This window comes from Eleutherodactylus coqui, chromosome 4 (genome assembly GCF_035609145.1).
Source record: "Eleutherodactylus coqui strain aEleCoq1 chromosome 4, aEleCoq1.hap1, whole genome shotgun sequence".
NCBI classification, from domain to species: domain Eukaryota; kingdom Metazoa; phylum Chordata; class Amphibia; order Anura; family Eleutherodactylidae; genus Eleutherodactylus; species Eleutherodactylus coqui.
Genome location: NC_089840.1, coordinates 234,652,214 through 234,669,379, shown reverse-complemented (window position 1 = coordinate 234,669,379; position 17,166 = coordinate 234,652,214). Strand labels below are relative to the sequence as shown.

At 43.1% G+C, this 17,166-nt stretch overlaps 1 protein-coding gene across 1 annotated transcript in view; it reads left to right on the top strand.

The window, feature by feature from the left end:
- NEURL1 (neuralized E3 ubiquitin protein ligase 1) overlaps positions 1-17,166 on the top strand; it is a 90,410-nt gene that overhangs the window by 42,983 nt on the left and 30,261 nt on the right. The window contains exon 3 of the mRNA XM_066600887.1: positions 1,647-1,968. Within this exon, the coding sequence (XP_066456984.1) occupies positions 1,647-1,968 (322 nt within the window). The remainder of the gene's footprint in view (positions 1-1,646; positions 1,969-17,166) is intronic.

Genomic DNA, 17,166 nt, shown 5'->3' with positions numbered 1-17,166 from the left:
GTGGGTGACGTACCAGGAGAAGAGAGAGGAGGATATATGGAAAGAGCCTGCAAACAAGAGAGTCGGTCTGGCCAACTGGACTGTTCTGCATGATTTACATATGGCAAGGGAATTTTTGAAATAATGTTGCCTCAGGTATGCCTATATAAAGAACCATGAGAAAATTAGTTTTCAAAACAGATGTAGGTAATAATTCTAGCACTGGGCTTAGTTTACTATAGTAAAAATTGATGATAAGTTCCCTTTAAAGCGAATGTCAACTTTTTAACAGAATTTGTTCTTAAGTCCAACATTATGTGCTGATTAAGTTCACCGCCATCTTATCGCCAAATCTAACTTCACTGGCTGGCAGGGGATGAAAAATCACTTCTAATATCCTCTCTCTTCCTAGTGAGCCTATATACCTTCACAATGGGATTCCAAAGTTATCCAGCAGAGAAGAGTCATCTGGCTGAGAGGAGTCATTCTAATTCATGAGCTAACCATGCCCCTTTTTTCTCTTGATAGAGAGCTCATCTCATTCGCCATTACACAGGAAGGCCTGTCTATTAGGAAAAAGTGGTGTAGCTGATTGGGCAATGACATGAAGCGTAGATGACAGACAGGACACAGAGTCCTGCCACAGGCAGTGTGATGACATTATTGCCTTGCGCCACCTGTGGGGGACCGAAAGACTCTGCAATGATTAAGAGTTAGTAGGGTAGGGAGATTAGTAGGATAGGGAGTCTATGCCTTCCTGCTCAACTGTAGCTTTCAACTTTATCTGTGTCCTGCAGACCTGATACATTTGAGTGTGGCCCAAAAATCTGCAGGACCAGGTGGGCTGCAACATGAATGTGCCCAGGGTAGCTGCCCTCTTGCCCACCCGTTTTGTCTGTTCTTCACTGGAATATTACGCAGGGTAGCAGTAGGCAGCAGAGGCTTAGAAGCTTCTGATTTTCATAGCAAGCATGACAAATGATATCTTCTTTCAATGGCAATGAAAGATCCATTTGGTAAACAGCTGAGTGATAATGATTTTAGTGATTAGTCATACCAGAGCCAACCATGAAAGATGTATAGTAACAGCTTTGTGCAGTCTTCTCTGATAACACATTGCCCTTTACTTTGTATCATTTGTACATCACCAGGAAGTCAAGTTTTTCAGTGGATGCAATTGTCGAAAAGCAAACACCAAATGATCACGAAAGATTCATTCCAGTAACCCGTTACTTGATAGAACTAGTATAATCAAGGTGTAATATCAAGTAGCTTATACAAAGGGGTAATATGGCACCAATAGATTTTTGTGGGATTCTATTGAACCTCTGGTTGGCCTCATATTTCATATAAAGTGTTTTTCTGTTGGAATCTATGGGAAGCTGACAAAGAAACTCTGTATTAAGTTCCATCAGAGTACTAATTCTTCTATAGACACCATATAGTGGCACATAGAGTGTGCAAGAGACCTTGCAGTGGGTGGGCCACCTTGGTCCTTTTGCCTACTTGACTTCACATCTGCATCTTATTATACAAGGATGGATTTAAACAGTGTCTTCAGAAAACTATACTACAGTTAACAGATGATGATAATGCCAAGCAACATGGAATCATCTACAAAATACAAAGGTTTATTGTGTTGATTTGTGGTCTTGTGTCTTTTGTAGATCACAAAGAAGCAATGTTGCTGGAGTGGAGCTCTCAGACTTGGGTTTACATCTAAAGATCCTTCAAGGATTAACCCTGACACATTACCCAAATATGCTTGTCCTGACCTCGTGTCTCAGAGTGGATTCTGGGCCAAAGCGCTGCCAGAAGAATTTGCAAATGAAGGAAACATCATAGCTTTCTGGGTGGATAAAAAGGGACGAGTATTTTACAGAGTCAATGATTCTGGTGCAATGCTATTCTTCAGTGGAGTAAGGACCACAGAACCACTCTGGGCTTTGATTGACGTTTATGGGCTGACACGAGGTGTAGAGCTACTAGGTAAGTACAATTTATTTAATCTCAAAGTGAACCGAATTGCAATTTTGTATATTGTTACTACATCTGCATTCCAAAAAGTAGTGTGTATGTATTATGCCCTGTGCAATAATTTTCTGGTTTACGAAAGTGCCTTAAAAGGGGGTTTCCAGGCAATTTTTTCATTGAGAGTAGGTCACCAATAGTTAATTGGCCAGGGGCCCGAGCAGCAGAGCCCACCCAATCATCTGTTCAAGTGCTTGCTGTCAGTGCCACAATACAGTGTACGAGTGGAAACCGATATCTCCGACCCCTGTGTAGTGGCCGATGCTGGTAGTTGCAGAAACAGCTGTCAGTGATTTTAATGGGAGTTGCACCTGCAGTTACCAAACCAGCCACTACACTGCTCTGTACACTGCGTTGCAGTGCTACTGTATCAGCGGGTGCCTTAACAGCTGATCAGTCGGGTCCTAAGCAGTGCACCCTAGCTGACCAACTATTGATGACCTACCCTGAGGATAGGACATCAATAGAAATTGCTTGGAAAACCCCTTTTAAGAGACATTTGTAAGTCTGAGCCCAGTGCATGGTTTACTTAAAGCCATGCATGAAACAGCATTCTAAGTTAATGTGTCCCAATGTATGTAACATTGGATACATAATATATACCACAAACCCTAGGAAATGCCACTGCGCTTCATATAGGCACCATATTTACTGTACTTCATAGACCACTGGGCATATGAATGGCCTGAGAACTCTTCACAACACGGCAATATTCTTTCAATTCCTGTAATCTCCTGGAAGAGTCAGATATAATAAAAGGAAGCAGATGATACATGGAGGGGTAGTTGGAGGAAAGATCAGGACTAGAGATGAGCGAGTATACTCGCTAAAGGCAATTGCTCGAGCGAGCATTGCCTTTAGCGAGTATCTCTCCGCTCGAGACTGAAGGTTCGGGTGCCGGCAGTGGGCAGGGAGCTGCGGGGGAGAGCGGGACGGAACGGAGGGGAGATCTCTCTCTCCCTCTCTCCCCCCCGCTCCCTCCTGATGACAGCCGCTACTCACCGCTCCCCCCCGCTCCCGCCGCTACTCACCGCTCCCCCACGCCGGCACCCGAACCTTCAGTCTCGAGCGGGCAGGCACTCGCTAAAGGCAATGCTCGCTCGAGCAATTGCCTTTAGCGAGTATACTCGCTCATCTCTAATCAGGAGCTCTAGCAGCATTGTAATCTACAGTATCTGTTTAAAGAAAAAGATCTGATCCAGAAAACAAGCAATATAGATCCATCTTATTGACCCAGTCACTTAAAGATAATCTTCTTAAAGTATAGAGGGTTTAAAATGTATTAGCTGCCAATAAACTCTATATTCAATTGGATCTGGGGCAAATTCCAGTTTATTTGAAGAGTCTAGATCAGCAGTATAATAGACATTGAAGGATAAGAATAGTAAATATAGTTAATAGATTGTCACATTGTATACTTGAGTCTTACTAAAGGTAAAGGGGAAGTCCACATAAAGATACTCATGGGAAGATCTGATCTCAGCTCAGTAGCAATTCAAGAATATAAGAGCTCTGCAGAGGTCAACTGATGTAAAAGATCAAGGATTTACCATTTATTTTAACAAGACGTACCTGTATGTTATGGCGGTGCTCAGCCAATCAGAGGCAGTGCTTCCTGGAGGCGGGGATTTTCAAATCCCTGACCAGGAAGAGATGCCTGAAGACAAGGGATCGGTGAGAAGATGCGGTGAAGCTGACAGCGCTTTTTAGGCGATGTATGTGTTTTTTGCATCACATCGCGTTTCATGCGATGCGATGCAACAGAAAGGAAGGCTCCATAGGGAAACATGGGCTACAAAAAAAAAATCGCAATTCGCGGCTGTATAGAGCATACTGTGATTTTGTATTCTAGCAATGTCGCAGGCTACAAAACATCGCTCGTGTGAAAGAACCCATTGGAAACCATGGACTTCTCATACATGCGTTTTGTAGCGCTATCGCACTACTACAAAATCACACAATTTTGTAGCCCAGGTAGAAGTAGCCTTAGTGTGAAATAACACGGCTAATACATTGCAGTACAGAGGTACTGCAGTGTCCTACAGGGACAAAAAAAAGGTGAAGAAAGTCAAACTAGTAAGAAAAATTAAAAAAAAACTTTTTTGCGCACTGTTGCCTTTTTGTTTAAAAAAAAATGAATAAGAAATCCATATGTTTAGTATCCCTGCATCTGTAGTGACCCATGCAATTCATTGAACACACTATAAAAAAAAAGCAAAAGAAAGAGCCAAAATGCTTTTTTGTTCATTTTGCTTCCCAAAACACACAATAAAAGTGATCAAAAAAAGTCATATGTACCCCGAAACACTAGCAATAAAAACTTCACAAAAAAGCCCTTCCATAGCTCCCCCCGTGGAAAAATAAAAAAGTTATGGGTCTCTGAGTGCAGCAATGCAAAGGGGAAAAAAAATTCAAAAAGGGTTTTTATTATAAAAAAAAGTAGAAAAATGAAATACATAATTTTGGTATTATTGTACCAACATACAGAAAAAAAGTTATCATGTCATTTACACCACTTAAAGAACTTAAAAAAAAAAGAAAAACAAGGACGCAGAATTGAAGTTTTCTTTCCACTTTGCCCAACCTTGAAAAATGTATTAAAAGGTATAAATTACATCATGTGCACCACAAAATGGTACCAATAAAAACTACAGCTCTCCATGCAATGAACAAGCCCTCATCCGGCTATGTTGAAGGAAATGTGGAATCAAAAATCTCAAAAAACCCTTGCGTCCTTATATTCAAAATAGGCCATGTCCTTAAGGGGTTAAGCAAGTTAGCATTTGTATCACTTATTTGTTACAATTAACCCTTTCCAATCCACTATCTGACGTCTGAAGACATTCTGATTGAAGGCTGTACAGCTCCGATGTCGGATGACGTCCGGCAGGGTATTCTTACTGAGGATTACTGGCCGCTTTGTTGTCGGGAGCCTCTCCAGCATGTCCTATACCACAATACTGGCTCTAGCCAGCAGAGGGCGCCATTTTATAATGGCAGAAAGAGAAAGCCCCCTAGGGAACCCTGAATCCAGAATTGGATTGCAAAGGGTTAAACCTCACACTTGCACATTCTTATCAAAGAACCTGTTCATTGCAACTTTCAACATGTAAAGTCACAGCACAGGGTACAAGAACTGGATTGAGACAGAGAAGGTCCACGATACAAATAATGGCTTAAGACAAGAGTCATGTTTACAAGTATTCCTCAAGCCTAATAGTTTCACAGTGGCAGGGAAAGTTAAAGTTTGTGAAACCCAACTGCATCAGTTGTTCGTGGTCGTTAGGCCCTTGTATTTGCCTCCTGTGCTATTGAAAGACTTTGTTCACATGTATTCATAATGGAAGCCATGATGCTGTGCTGGATCCATAGTCCCGCGGATCCACAGAACGCCCAACGGACCCCAGTAATGTATAATATGATCTACTGGGATTCCATTGTAGCTTCATTGGTCTTGATTTCCCAAATAGTGCTGCATGCTGCACTTTGTGGAAAGGGGATCAGAGAGCACATACAGAGTGAAATGAATGTACGTAGGTGCACATTACTTTTTAGGTGACTGAAATTCAAACTGGACACATAAATGATGTAGCAGCTTACTTCAGGCACTCTTAGTGTGCTGTTGCACCATTTATAAGTTTGCTGCACTATTCTTGCCATACATTCCATGGATTTGCTGAGGGAGCCCTTGACGTAGATGTGATCAGAGCCTAAATTGTACGAAAATGGTCTCTTCTCGTTGATAGTACTTATTTTATAAAATTGAGTCTCACAACTGTTTATTCCTATCAGACAGGAACTATTTTTACATATTTCATAAGGGAAAGTCAAGATGTTCCCATACAAGTCAAAGCATGGGGTACAGGCATATGTTCAGGACAGAAAAACAGGGTTAAGGCCCATTTAGACAACGATTATCGCTCAAAATTGTGACACAAACTTGCAAAGATGATCGCTCTTGTTTGAGCGATTTTTGAGCAATTATCTTTCAGTGTAAATGGGCCCTTTGGGATAAGGCTAAAGGCCCATTTACACTGAAAGATAATCGCTCAAAAATTGTTCAAACAACAGTTTGAGTGACAGCTTTTGAGTGATCAAGTTTGCATGACTCTAGCTAATTAGCTACTTAAGAATTAATGCAGGCGGAATGGGATACTGCCTTGATAGCTCAGAGAACAATGCAGCTGTTTTTTTATATATGCAAACAGCTGCATTGTTCTGGGAGCTTTCAGCTGGTGTCCCGCTGAGTACTGCCAGTGGGATACCAGCTGAAAGAATACTATCAGCTCCGCCTGTTGAGAAAATCAGCAGTCTTCGGTGCTTTGTAGCTTGCTAGAAATCACCGATTAACAACCAGTGCACAAACAGTGCCGCGCATTTAGACGCCCCGGTTATTGTTTAAAAGATGGCTTTTGAGCGAATTTTGAGCGATAATCGTTGTGTCTAAATCGGCCTTTAAGGTTGAAAGACAAGAAGCATGTCCATAGTATTGCACAAGCTGAATGGTTGGCAATGGAAATGAACAGTACTTGCATAAAACTGATGCACTAACTTAAGAAGGAGATTGTCATCAATGAATAGGGGAAGATGGGGGAACCTGAGCCTATGGAGTATTGCGATTCTGCCTTTGGGTCCAGCTATCCTCTTTCCCATAAACTGTGTTTCTTTGAAAATGTCTTTCAGTTGCACCGCTAGAAGCCTCCTTATCTATATATTTTCTTGGAAACCACATTAAGGCTGGTGGCACATGAGCGTATGTATAATTGCACACGCCTCAGCGCAACTTTTTTGCATACTGAACACTGTTTTTTTCTGTGCTTATGCGCATATTTTAGTGTACTTTTTTTTCTCCCGCAGAGCATAGTCATTTATTTGCAAGATGCACCGATTGAAATGTCTAATTCATCTAATGAGTTCCAGATGTGTTCCTATTCCAGCCCAATTACACGGCATATCACACATCTCCTTGCGTATTGCGTGTGCATTTGTGCACACCCCTTTGACTTCAATGGGACCTATGGGTGCAGGAATACGCATAAATGTAAAACATGCTGCATTTTTTTGCGCAACCGAAAGACATGCGCAAAATATGGAAGTATGAACACACTCGCTGTACTCATCGCACGCACAAATACGCCTGTGTGACGCCAGCCTAACTCAGCCGAAAAGTGTAGCCCAAGTCTAGGAAAATGGAACCAGTCCAATGAATAAGGGGTTAAAGTTAGAAATCACTTTGAGAAATGATTTATGTACCTCCCCTCTCACCCCTCTGTCACATCTTGAGTTTTTGTTACCAAGATAGATACAGTTCTTTGTTGCTTGGGTCTCATTGGTGAGAACACTATTCACTGAGAACACCTGCTTTGGTCCCAAAGCAGCCAAAACCAGATCTACAGAGGGCACCGCCGCCAGCAACTCACAAAAGCCAATTACAACCTTTGCAGGCTAAGGCAATTCTGCCAAGACTATATTATGGTGCTGGTTGCCAGACGTAAACCAAACACAATAGGCCCCGTTACCAGCTTAGGAGAACATGCAAAGTGTCTTCTGACTACAAAGAATAGGAATAGAAAAGGAATCTTTTCATCGACGACCAGATATGTGACAAGTCACTTATGAAAAATAAATACTTCCTTATACCATTTGAAAATAAACCTAGAATATCCATTCATTTGGCAGCTGCCATGAGATCAGCCATCAGAGGAGCCCGCTGGTCCAAAGGCATCCATGCCAAGAGCGGTGTGTGTTTGTTTCTCTGAGTATACATGCAGTTGGCCATACGTTTCCCCTGCAGCAGCGACCGACCTTGCAGTACATAGAAAGCCTAGGTCCGCCATAGCTGCTCTGTTGGGGGCTTTCAGCTTTGGCGGTCCAGAGCTGGGACTCCTCTCTATCATGTCCGTAGACGGCTTATGAAAGAGGTCTATGTTTCAGAGGCCACCACATTTACTCTATATCTAAGCTCTGAATCCAATGATATATTAATAAATTAATCAGCACCGAAAGTTGGATATGTTGTTTAGTCCCCTTTAAATCTACCCTCCAGTTTCCCACTGACTTAAGGTAACTTTACAAGGAACGACTGTCGGGCCCATAAGCGCCCAACAGCCGTACCAGTGGCTATCACCCATATGCTTTTACACAGGAATGACAGTCTATAAGAATAGAGGTGGAGCGCATCGGAGATTGCACCGCCTCCGATTAATGCAAACAGGCAGTCGCCACAAATATTGAACGACTCCTGTTTACACTGAGCGAGAAGTCACTTAGTAGTGAGCTGAAACAGAATGACTAGCAACTACTAAACGAATTCTTGCTCAGTGCCCTGTTGGGGGAGGTGTACACAGGCAGAGAGTCACCAATAATCACTATCGGCCCATGTAAAAGATACCTTAAGTCTCATTTTCTTAAGTATATGTGTAGCGATTACCTGATCATCTTTTTCTCACTGGTGGTTTTGTAATCTGAACTTTATCATTAGAGATGAGCGAACGTACTCGTTACGAGTACTTGCGCACCCGAGCACCGCCATTTTCGAGTACAGCGGTACTCGCGCGTAAAGATTCGGGGGGCGCCGTGGCGGCACGGGGGGTAGCAGTGGGGAGTGGGGGGGAGAGGGAGAGAGAGAGGGCTCCCCCCTGTTCCCCGCTGCTACCCCCCGCACCGCCGCGCCTCTCCCCGCCCCCCGGCGCCCCCCGAATCTTTACACCCGAGTACTGAAGTACTCGAAAATGGCGGTACTCGGGTGCGTAAGTACTCATTACGAGTACGTTCGCTCATCTCTATTTATCATCTTTTTGCCCATGCTGTAATGGATAACAGCTCTGCATGCACTGACTTCCTAGTCAGTTTGTGTGTTTTATACATTAGCCAATCAGAGGTGAAAGAGCAGTAGCAGGAAAAGAGCAACAACCTGAACCAATGATGAGACAGGAGGTGGGCCTCCCTGAACCAATGATGAGACAGGAGGTGGGCCTCCCTGAACCAATGATGAGACAGGAGGTGTGCCTCCCTGAACCAATGATGAAACAGGAGGTGTGTCTCAGACTACTGCTCACTCCCTATACACATTGTAGATGAACTATTGTTACAGATCACAGCTTTGTCCTAATGGAATTGAGCTACAAAGTACCCAAGCAGCCAGATCTGGGGGAAATAAATAGCCAGTAATCATCCTCTGTAAGGACTGACTTGCATGATTTTGAGCTCCTAACTGGAAAGTCACTTTAATTTCTTTTGATTAAAATTTTATTGTATGGATTTATAAAAAGTGAGACCGTTACGCTGGATGAAAAAAGCTAATTTTCATGAAGCCAATTTTTATATCCTTCATGTCTGATGTACGTCAGTGGCACAGTAACTGTATCATCCATATGTTCATTGTTGATGTACATTCCTGTGCTAAAGAATTGGCTATATTCCATAAATCATCCGCTCAACATCATGATTGTCAGTGAAGATGAGTATTTTTTTTCCTCTGGAGCTGTGACTTCATCTTTAAGCAAACAGTGCATGAAAATACAGGCTTCCATTTGATTGAACTGCTGTTTTACTGCCAAGTCAGACGTGAGCTGGCTTCTTAAACTTCTTGTTGTCAGGAGTGATGGCAGCGAGTCACAAATTGGAGTCTTACTGCCAAATTAGACATGAATTGGCGTTTAAATAAAAGTCTACAGCTGGCAGTGAGACGCTTGCCTGATAGGTCAGAATGCATATATTTTATGTTGGAACAAGCTTTCCTTTTCAAAGGCCGGACATTTGTAAACTGGAATGTCAAAAGGAACAAATGGAGAAATATTTGTTATCTGCAAAGTCTCCAGAAAAATGTGCACAGTTGGTTCTAGTGTAAAAGATATAATATTATCAGAAGTATTCTATAGATAAGGAATTACAGTTATATTAAGATAGAGACATATTGTAACCACTGCTGTAGATATACACTCAACTAAAAAAATCCAGCCCCTAGAAGGAGTTATTTTACTGCCAAACTCGGCATGCAGTTACATCTCAGGCGGATATACAAATGATTAGAGATGTGTAATTAGATGAACGGCTTTGCTACCTGAGGTCCTAAAAGTGGTTCCTCTCTTGGCCTATAGAAAGGCTCTCAGAGGTTCCTTGTGTGTAGGGACCTCTTCTTCTGCTTGTGTAGAGCATGTTTGAGAGGTGGTGCATTATTGGAATGCATGGATGTGGATGGTCGTATCGACTAATTGCCCATCACATGGGCCGTTCTGACCAGACTCTTAGGAGGTGTTGGGACCTGTGAGGCACACTCCAACTGTTTCGTTGTCCACCATCCAGAGACAGGTGGTGCCATTGTTACAGGCCCCTGTGTCTGTCAGAACTATTTCCAGGTGCTTGACTGAAGGACATTTCGTCTCATGGCGCCCATTACATATACTGCTTTTAACACCCACCCACCATCGCCTCCATTTGAAGTGGTGTTGTTAACAACAAAACTGGATTGCTACAGGCGGAACCGGGTTGTCTTGAGCAACATATCCAGGTTTAGTTTGGTCACTGACAATGGCTGCGTTCAAGTCTGGAGATCCAGGAGTGAGCACCTCAGATCTGCCTTTGCTGTGGAAGGAGGGACAATGACAGCTCAGCGATATGTTCAGGACATCCTGCAGCCACATGTGTTCCTCTCATGGCGGCTTCCAAGAGGCATCTTCTAGCAGGATAATGCTCGGCCGCACACAAGGGGGTCACAGGAATGCCTCCACAACATTGCCACATTTCAATTTCCCGCCCGTTGCGAGATTTCGCAGGCGGAATCCGACCCAACCGTGTGCATAAGGCCTTAGGCTTCTTGTAATATTTAATTAAATTTGTGTAGGTCTGGAAAAAATCCTTTAAGAGTCACTGTATTTACAGAATAATTTCATGAAGATCTGCAAAAGAAGAGCTTTTCCAAACTTAGATGCCTTCTTGCAAGGTAGGATTGTTAGATGAGGCTTCATATGAAGCCTCATCTAAGCCTCATCAATTATTATTGATCTTATATTTATTTAATTAACCTAAGGCCCTCATACGCATTAGGAAAATTGTCAAAACTGAATTTTGGTGAGGCTTTCAACAATTCCATGTGCATTGAGGGTCCTCTCCCTTCACAGATTATGTCGGGTGAAAGACAGATCAGGCATGCCGAATGGGTGTTTAGCCAACAGCTTTTAAAGTGTATGGGCAACCGGAGACAGATTTTCTTCCTTGATTGTATCTAATAAAATCTCTCAGCCATATAATAAAACTATATCAGTTATGAGTAGAGATGAGCGAGCATACTCGTCCGAGCTTGATGCTCGTTCGAGTATTAGGGTGCTCGAGATGCTCGCTACTCGAGACGAGCACCACGCGGTACTGGTCTCGATTAAACAAGCACTGACCATTGAATTCAATGGAGCCAGCAATACAGCCGGCTCGATTGAAAGCAATGGGCTGCCGGCGATTGCGGGATGAATTGTCGGGAAGGGCTTAAATATATAAGCCCTTCCCTGCAATTCATCCAGAAATGTGTAAAAATAAAAAAAATATATACTCACCTTGTCCCGGCAGAACAATGTTAGCCCATTGAATTTAATGGAGCCAGCAATACAGCCGGCTCGATTGAAAGCAATGGGCTGCCGGCGCTCGCGGGATGAATTGTCAGGAAGGGCTTAAATATATAAGCCCTTCCCTGCAATTCATCCAGAAATGTGTAAAAATAAAAAATATATATATACTCACCTTGTCCCGGCAGAGGGAGTTCAGCGCAGCTGGCCTGCAGTGGGTGTGAAGGGGGTGTGAGTCAGACATGCCCCTGATTGGCTCAGCGCTGAGCCAATCAGAGGCAAATCTCACTCACACCCATTCATGAATTCATGAATGGGTGAGTGAGTGTTGCCTCTGATTGCCTCAGCGCAGCTCTCAGCTGAATGACAGCAGTTCAGCACCACAGTGCAGGGGACAGCAGGAGAACATGCGGCTGTGCCCCTGCAGCTGAAGGGAGGGGAGTATCTATTTTTTTTGTTTTTACATCACTTTTCATTCATTTCCAGGGATTGGCTTATATGTAAAGTCCTTCCCTGAAAAAGAATTCAGGTGTGCCAGCGGACCATTGTCTTCAATGGAGTCGCCGGCAGCAGCAGCAGCTCCATTGAAGAGAATGCCTGCATTTTTATTCTTTTTTACACTAAAATCTTTCTTTTTCAGGTAAGGGCTTATATTTTTAAGCCCTTCCCGAAAATTCATCCCCCACTCACCGGCAGCCCATTGCTTTCAATGGAGCCGGCTGTATTGCCAGCTCCATTGAATTCAATGGGCTAACATCGTTCTTCTCTGCCACAGCTGTTACAGCTGTGGCAGAGGAGAACGATCGTTATGCTGACAGTGTGGGGGTGGGGGGGTCTCACTTTTGCCACTATTGTGGCTTAATAGTGAGACCTCGGAGCCCGAAATGCAGCCCTGCATGTTGCTCCTCGCCTGCCCTATCCATTTCTGTTTTTTTTACATGACTTTGGTGATTTGCTAAGATTTTCACAAATGAAAACCTTAGCGGAGCACCAGTCATATACAAAAATGCTCGAGTCGCCCATTGACTTCAATTGACTTTACTCGAAACGAACTCTCGGGCATCACTGAAAGTTCGACTCGAGTAACGAGCACCCGAGCATTTTGGTGCTCGCTCATCTCTAGTTATGAGTTAACTATTCGTGAACCTATCTCGTTGCCTTTATGTTTACAGTAAATCAAACAATGGATGTACCGAAGCTTATAACACATATAATCAGCAAATAAGCAGAGTAAAGCAAATAGTAAAAGCCATCCTCCCACTGCCTTATCCCTTCTGTTAGTTTGTTTTCATCTTATCCAATCTCAAATGTTTGTTTGCTATAAACATTCACCTAAAATGTTGTCCCCAACCAGTACACGATATGAGTCCGATGGTCCACATGTTCTAGGTACAATCAACTATTTTCTGTGTTGACTAAACATATCGGTTACTGTAGGGCGTTCTATATTTTATCTAAAACAAAAATATTATCCCGAGCTCCATAACATGTCGTATATTACATTGTGCCTACACAGCAGTGGCACGTGGCATAACACACCCTCATACCACATAGCATACATATTGAGGGAGATTTACTAAGCTACATGTGGCCTACCCTATGCCACAAAAACTGGAATTGTTTCAGATTTATTATGTATTTTATACTAGGCCATTTTGAAAAGTATCTAGAAAAGGGGGCACAGCTTAGAAGAAATTACACTATGCCGAAGTTTTGGAACAAAATATTGGTCTAAAGTAAGCCAACCAAGTGGTATCATAAAGAAGAGATAAAGGTACAACACATCTAGTAAGATGCACCAAATACACTCTTCAGTGTTGAAATTGCAACACCAAGAAGGACAAGTCTTAAGATTCCATTGACCTCATGCTACTGTTCTTAAAGGCTATCATGGTGTAGAGCAAGATGGCAATGGAAGCGGAAATGGAGGTCTAGCCTTTTCAGCGACGAGTCTCGCTTTTGTCTTGATAGCCAGATATTAGTCTGGAAAGCACATGGGCAACGCCATGAAGAGGCCTTCAGGAGGAACATTATATTGGTCCTACTCCCTGGATTTTGGTGTGGAGTTGCATAATGTACAGTAGCCGGACCACACTAGTATTCATTCCAGTTACACTAATGGCTTAGTGTTACATTGATTTGGTCATGGAACCAGTAGGACGGCCATTTCTCCGAAGTGTCCCAAGAACCATTTTTCAACACAGCATCGGGCTGCATGCAACTATGAGAAGCCTCCATGATCTAAACGTGCTACCATGGTCGGCAGCATCTCTGGATTGTCTACCATAAAGCATCTGAGATGTCATTGGGCGTAATTGAAATGGGAGCCGTCTGCAGTGCATCTTGATTTCGTGCCCATGTGCATTCAGCGTGGCAAAACATTCCTCAGAGAACCATTAATAACCTCACTAATAGCATACTAAGGCTTGTAAGTATGTGTATTTCTACATGTAGCACTCATACTCGATAATGAGTAAATCAAGGTGTTTTGAATATTTTGTTTCTATTTTTTTATCATTTGCATATCATTAGCATGTCTATCGATCCCATGATTTCCATAATTCCACAACCTTTCCTTCTTGGTGTTACAATTTCAGTGTTGAGAAGTGTATAGTTCACAGTGTGAGCCAGTGTAATAAACTTGGTGCAGCTTCTCCCTCTCTGGTCTAGTTTTGAGTTGACTACTAGAGATGAGCGAACGTACTCGGTTCGGGTGTTTTTGCACTCGAGCACCGCTTTTTCCGAGTAACTGACTACTCGGATGAAAAGATTCGGGGGGCGCTGGGGGGCGGGGGGTTGCAGAGGGGAGTGGGGGGGGGGAGAGAGCTCCCCCCTGTTCCCCACTGCTACCCCCCACTCCACCACGCCGCCCCTCGGCGCCCCCCGAATCTTTTCGTCCGAGTAGTCAGTTACTCGGAAAAAGCGGTGCTCGAGTGCAAAAACACCCGAACCGAGTACGCTCGCTCATCTCTATTGACTACATTTAACACAGCAATACTAAATCTCTTCCATTGGAGAGTGTTGCCTATGTAAGTAGCATGCATCTTACTGTCGCGATAGGGGCAGGCGACACAGGGGGTCAGGGTACGATGCGGACACCGGGCTTACAAAAATATGTATGTATTTTTTTAACAAATAAAATTCGCAGTAGAAGCCTCTGTTAATAGAAAAGCAATATGTGGTTATTCAGACACGTAAGACAAACCTAAGTAACTCTAAGAGTTTGCCTAACTCTAACGTGAGTCGGGCTACAGCAACAAGCTTTTATAAATCCCAAAGATCAACAACACATTTTAACTGTAGAGTACGTGGTAGCACTGCCATATGTTTCAACACAGTAATGACGGTCGCCTACACACAGTCTGGAAATAACACAGATGTGGCCTAATAACTTGTCCATAACTGGATCAATATCTGTTTTACTGGTGTTAGCTTGAGCTCGCATATTATAACGGACAGGACTTCTTTTAAGTCACTACCCGTGTGCACACGTTGGACTTTTTCCTGAGGGTCCACCTCACTTACGTATCTCCAGAGTGTTCAGTAACATAATGTAGGTGACTTCTTTTTGGACGTCTGTTGGGGGTACCCCAATTAACAGAGCTGCATAACAATGTGAATCCTTTGTAGCAGTCTCTCTAGCTGTAGTCCCTGCAATTTGTTCTCTCAGCGTTGTTGGTTCTGGCGCATTATGGAACTGCACTTGTCAAGAACTGACTGCCTCCTTTCTTGTTCAACTGTCCCTCTCTAACAAGCACAGATTCTCTAGGACACGTCTCACATGGATCCACTAACTGACTGCTCACTCCTTTGGAAGCTCTCTCACCCAGCAATGCAGTTTCTTTTGAGATTCAGTACCACTGGAAATACTCTATAGCTTGCAGCTCTCAATGACCTCAAGTCCTCCAGATCTCCCACTTGACCTCTGCAGCCAATGGGAAGTCACATACAACACTCCATAGAGAAATACACAAACTGCCAGTAGAGGTCGCCTTATACCATCCTGATTACATAACTATAAGAACCGTAACAGAGTTCATTACAGCACCAACTTAAACTTGGGCTCCCTTCTTACACTTCTCTACAACTTCAAGAAGAGGGGTGAGTTCTGGTCAATTTATTGCTATACTTTTATCCCCTTGTAGCTGTGGAAAGTTGCCCTCATGCAAACGACCATTTGGATCTTTTCTGTCATTTCCCAGAGCTGCATACAAAATCAGAGCTACATAACCTAATTTTCTTCCCGTCTTTAAGTAAAAGGTATTTCCAGGTCGAGTTATAGGAAGGTAAAAAGGGGAAATTGCATTGGGGACTGATTCCACAACCCTTGTCAGAATGAGTAACAGCTGGGTCTAACTACCAGTCTTGGATGTTTGGCTTGAAAATCTACAACTAGGCAGTATTGTTACTTCGGCCCTGTATGATGGTATTATTAGTGCCCATATCAGAATTTTAATTGGACATAATATAGCGGTGTTATTTTGGCACTGTGGTGGCATTTGGCAGTACTTTTGTGGCACTGTTATTCATGTTACGATTATACTACTGCATGCAGCTTAACATGTAAGTACGATAGTAGTTTAATATAATGTAACTGCATCATTTTTATCTCTCACCTGCGGCCTGGTTTTCCTGAGTCAGCCTTAATTTGTTTATAGAGAGGGGACACCACACAGTGGAACAGATTTATTAATATCGTCTTAATTTTAGACAGCTTACAGTCAGACTAGATGCGCCAACTTTCTCATGCTGCATTATAAACTTTTTGTATCTTCAAACACATTTGTTTAACTTCATCCCTACTCGTGGTTGGTTTACTTTAGACCCATCTTTTGCACCACAATTTTGGCAAATTTTAAGCCATGCCCCATTTCTACTAAGCCACACCCCTAGTACAGTAAGGCAAAAAAACTTTTTGTATAACACACATAAATCTGACAATGCATATTTGCCAGTTTCTTGAAAATACTGGACCATATAGCTTAGTAAGGGTGGTTTTAGATGGAACTACTGTTGGACGCCTAAGTGCTCAACAGCTGTCACAACAACTACACAGAAGCAATATAGTGTTCAGTGAATCGAGGCAGAACACACCAGAGATCTCTTCCAGCCGCCCACTGGAGATCTCTTCCAGCCGCCCGCCTGACTCTATTCACTGCAAACAGGCAGTCATTCAAAGATGAACGACTGCCTGTTTATACCATGCAAGAAGTTGCTCACTAGTTGTCCTGTTTTATGGAAATGGAATGACTAGCAACTAATGAGCGGCTTCTCGCTCGGTACCCTGTTGGGTGCCATGTTTACAGAGACTGCCAGTCTTATTCGTATGACTAATGGACTGTATGAAAGTACTCAAAATCTCCTTCAATCCCTTGTCCGATGACCTTCGCGGACCTTAATCTGGATTTTGGTATCTCTGCATCTCTTATAGAGGTGATTTTAGGCCCCCATCATAATAATACTCATTTTTCCCAGAACAGTCCTGATATTGTGTTCCTGGGAGGAGTCCCTGGCAATAGTTGGGCCGCAGTAATCTGCTCTCCCTAGAACTATCCTTGGAATCACTGCTATAATGATTACACATTCTGCTCTGGCAAATGCA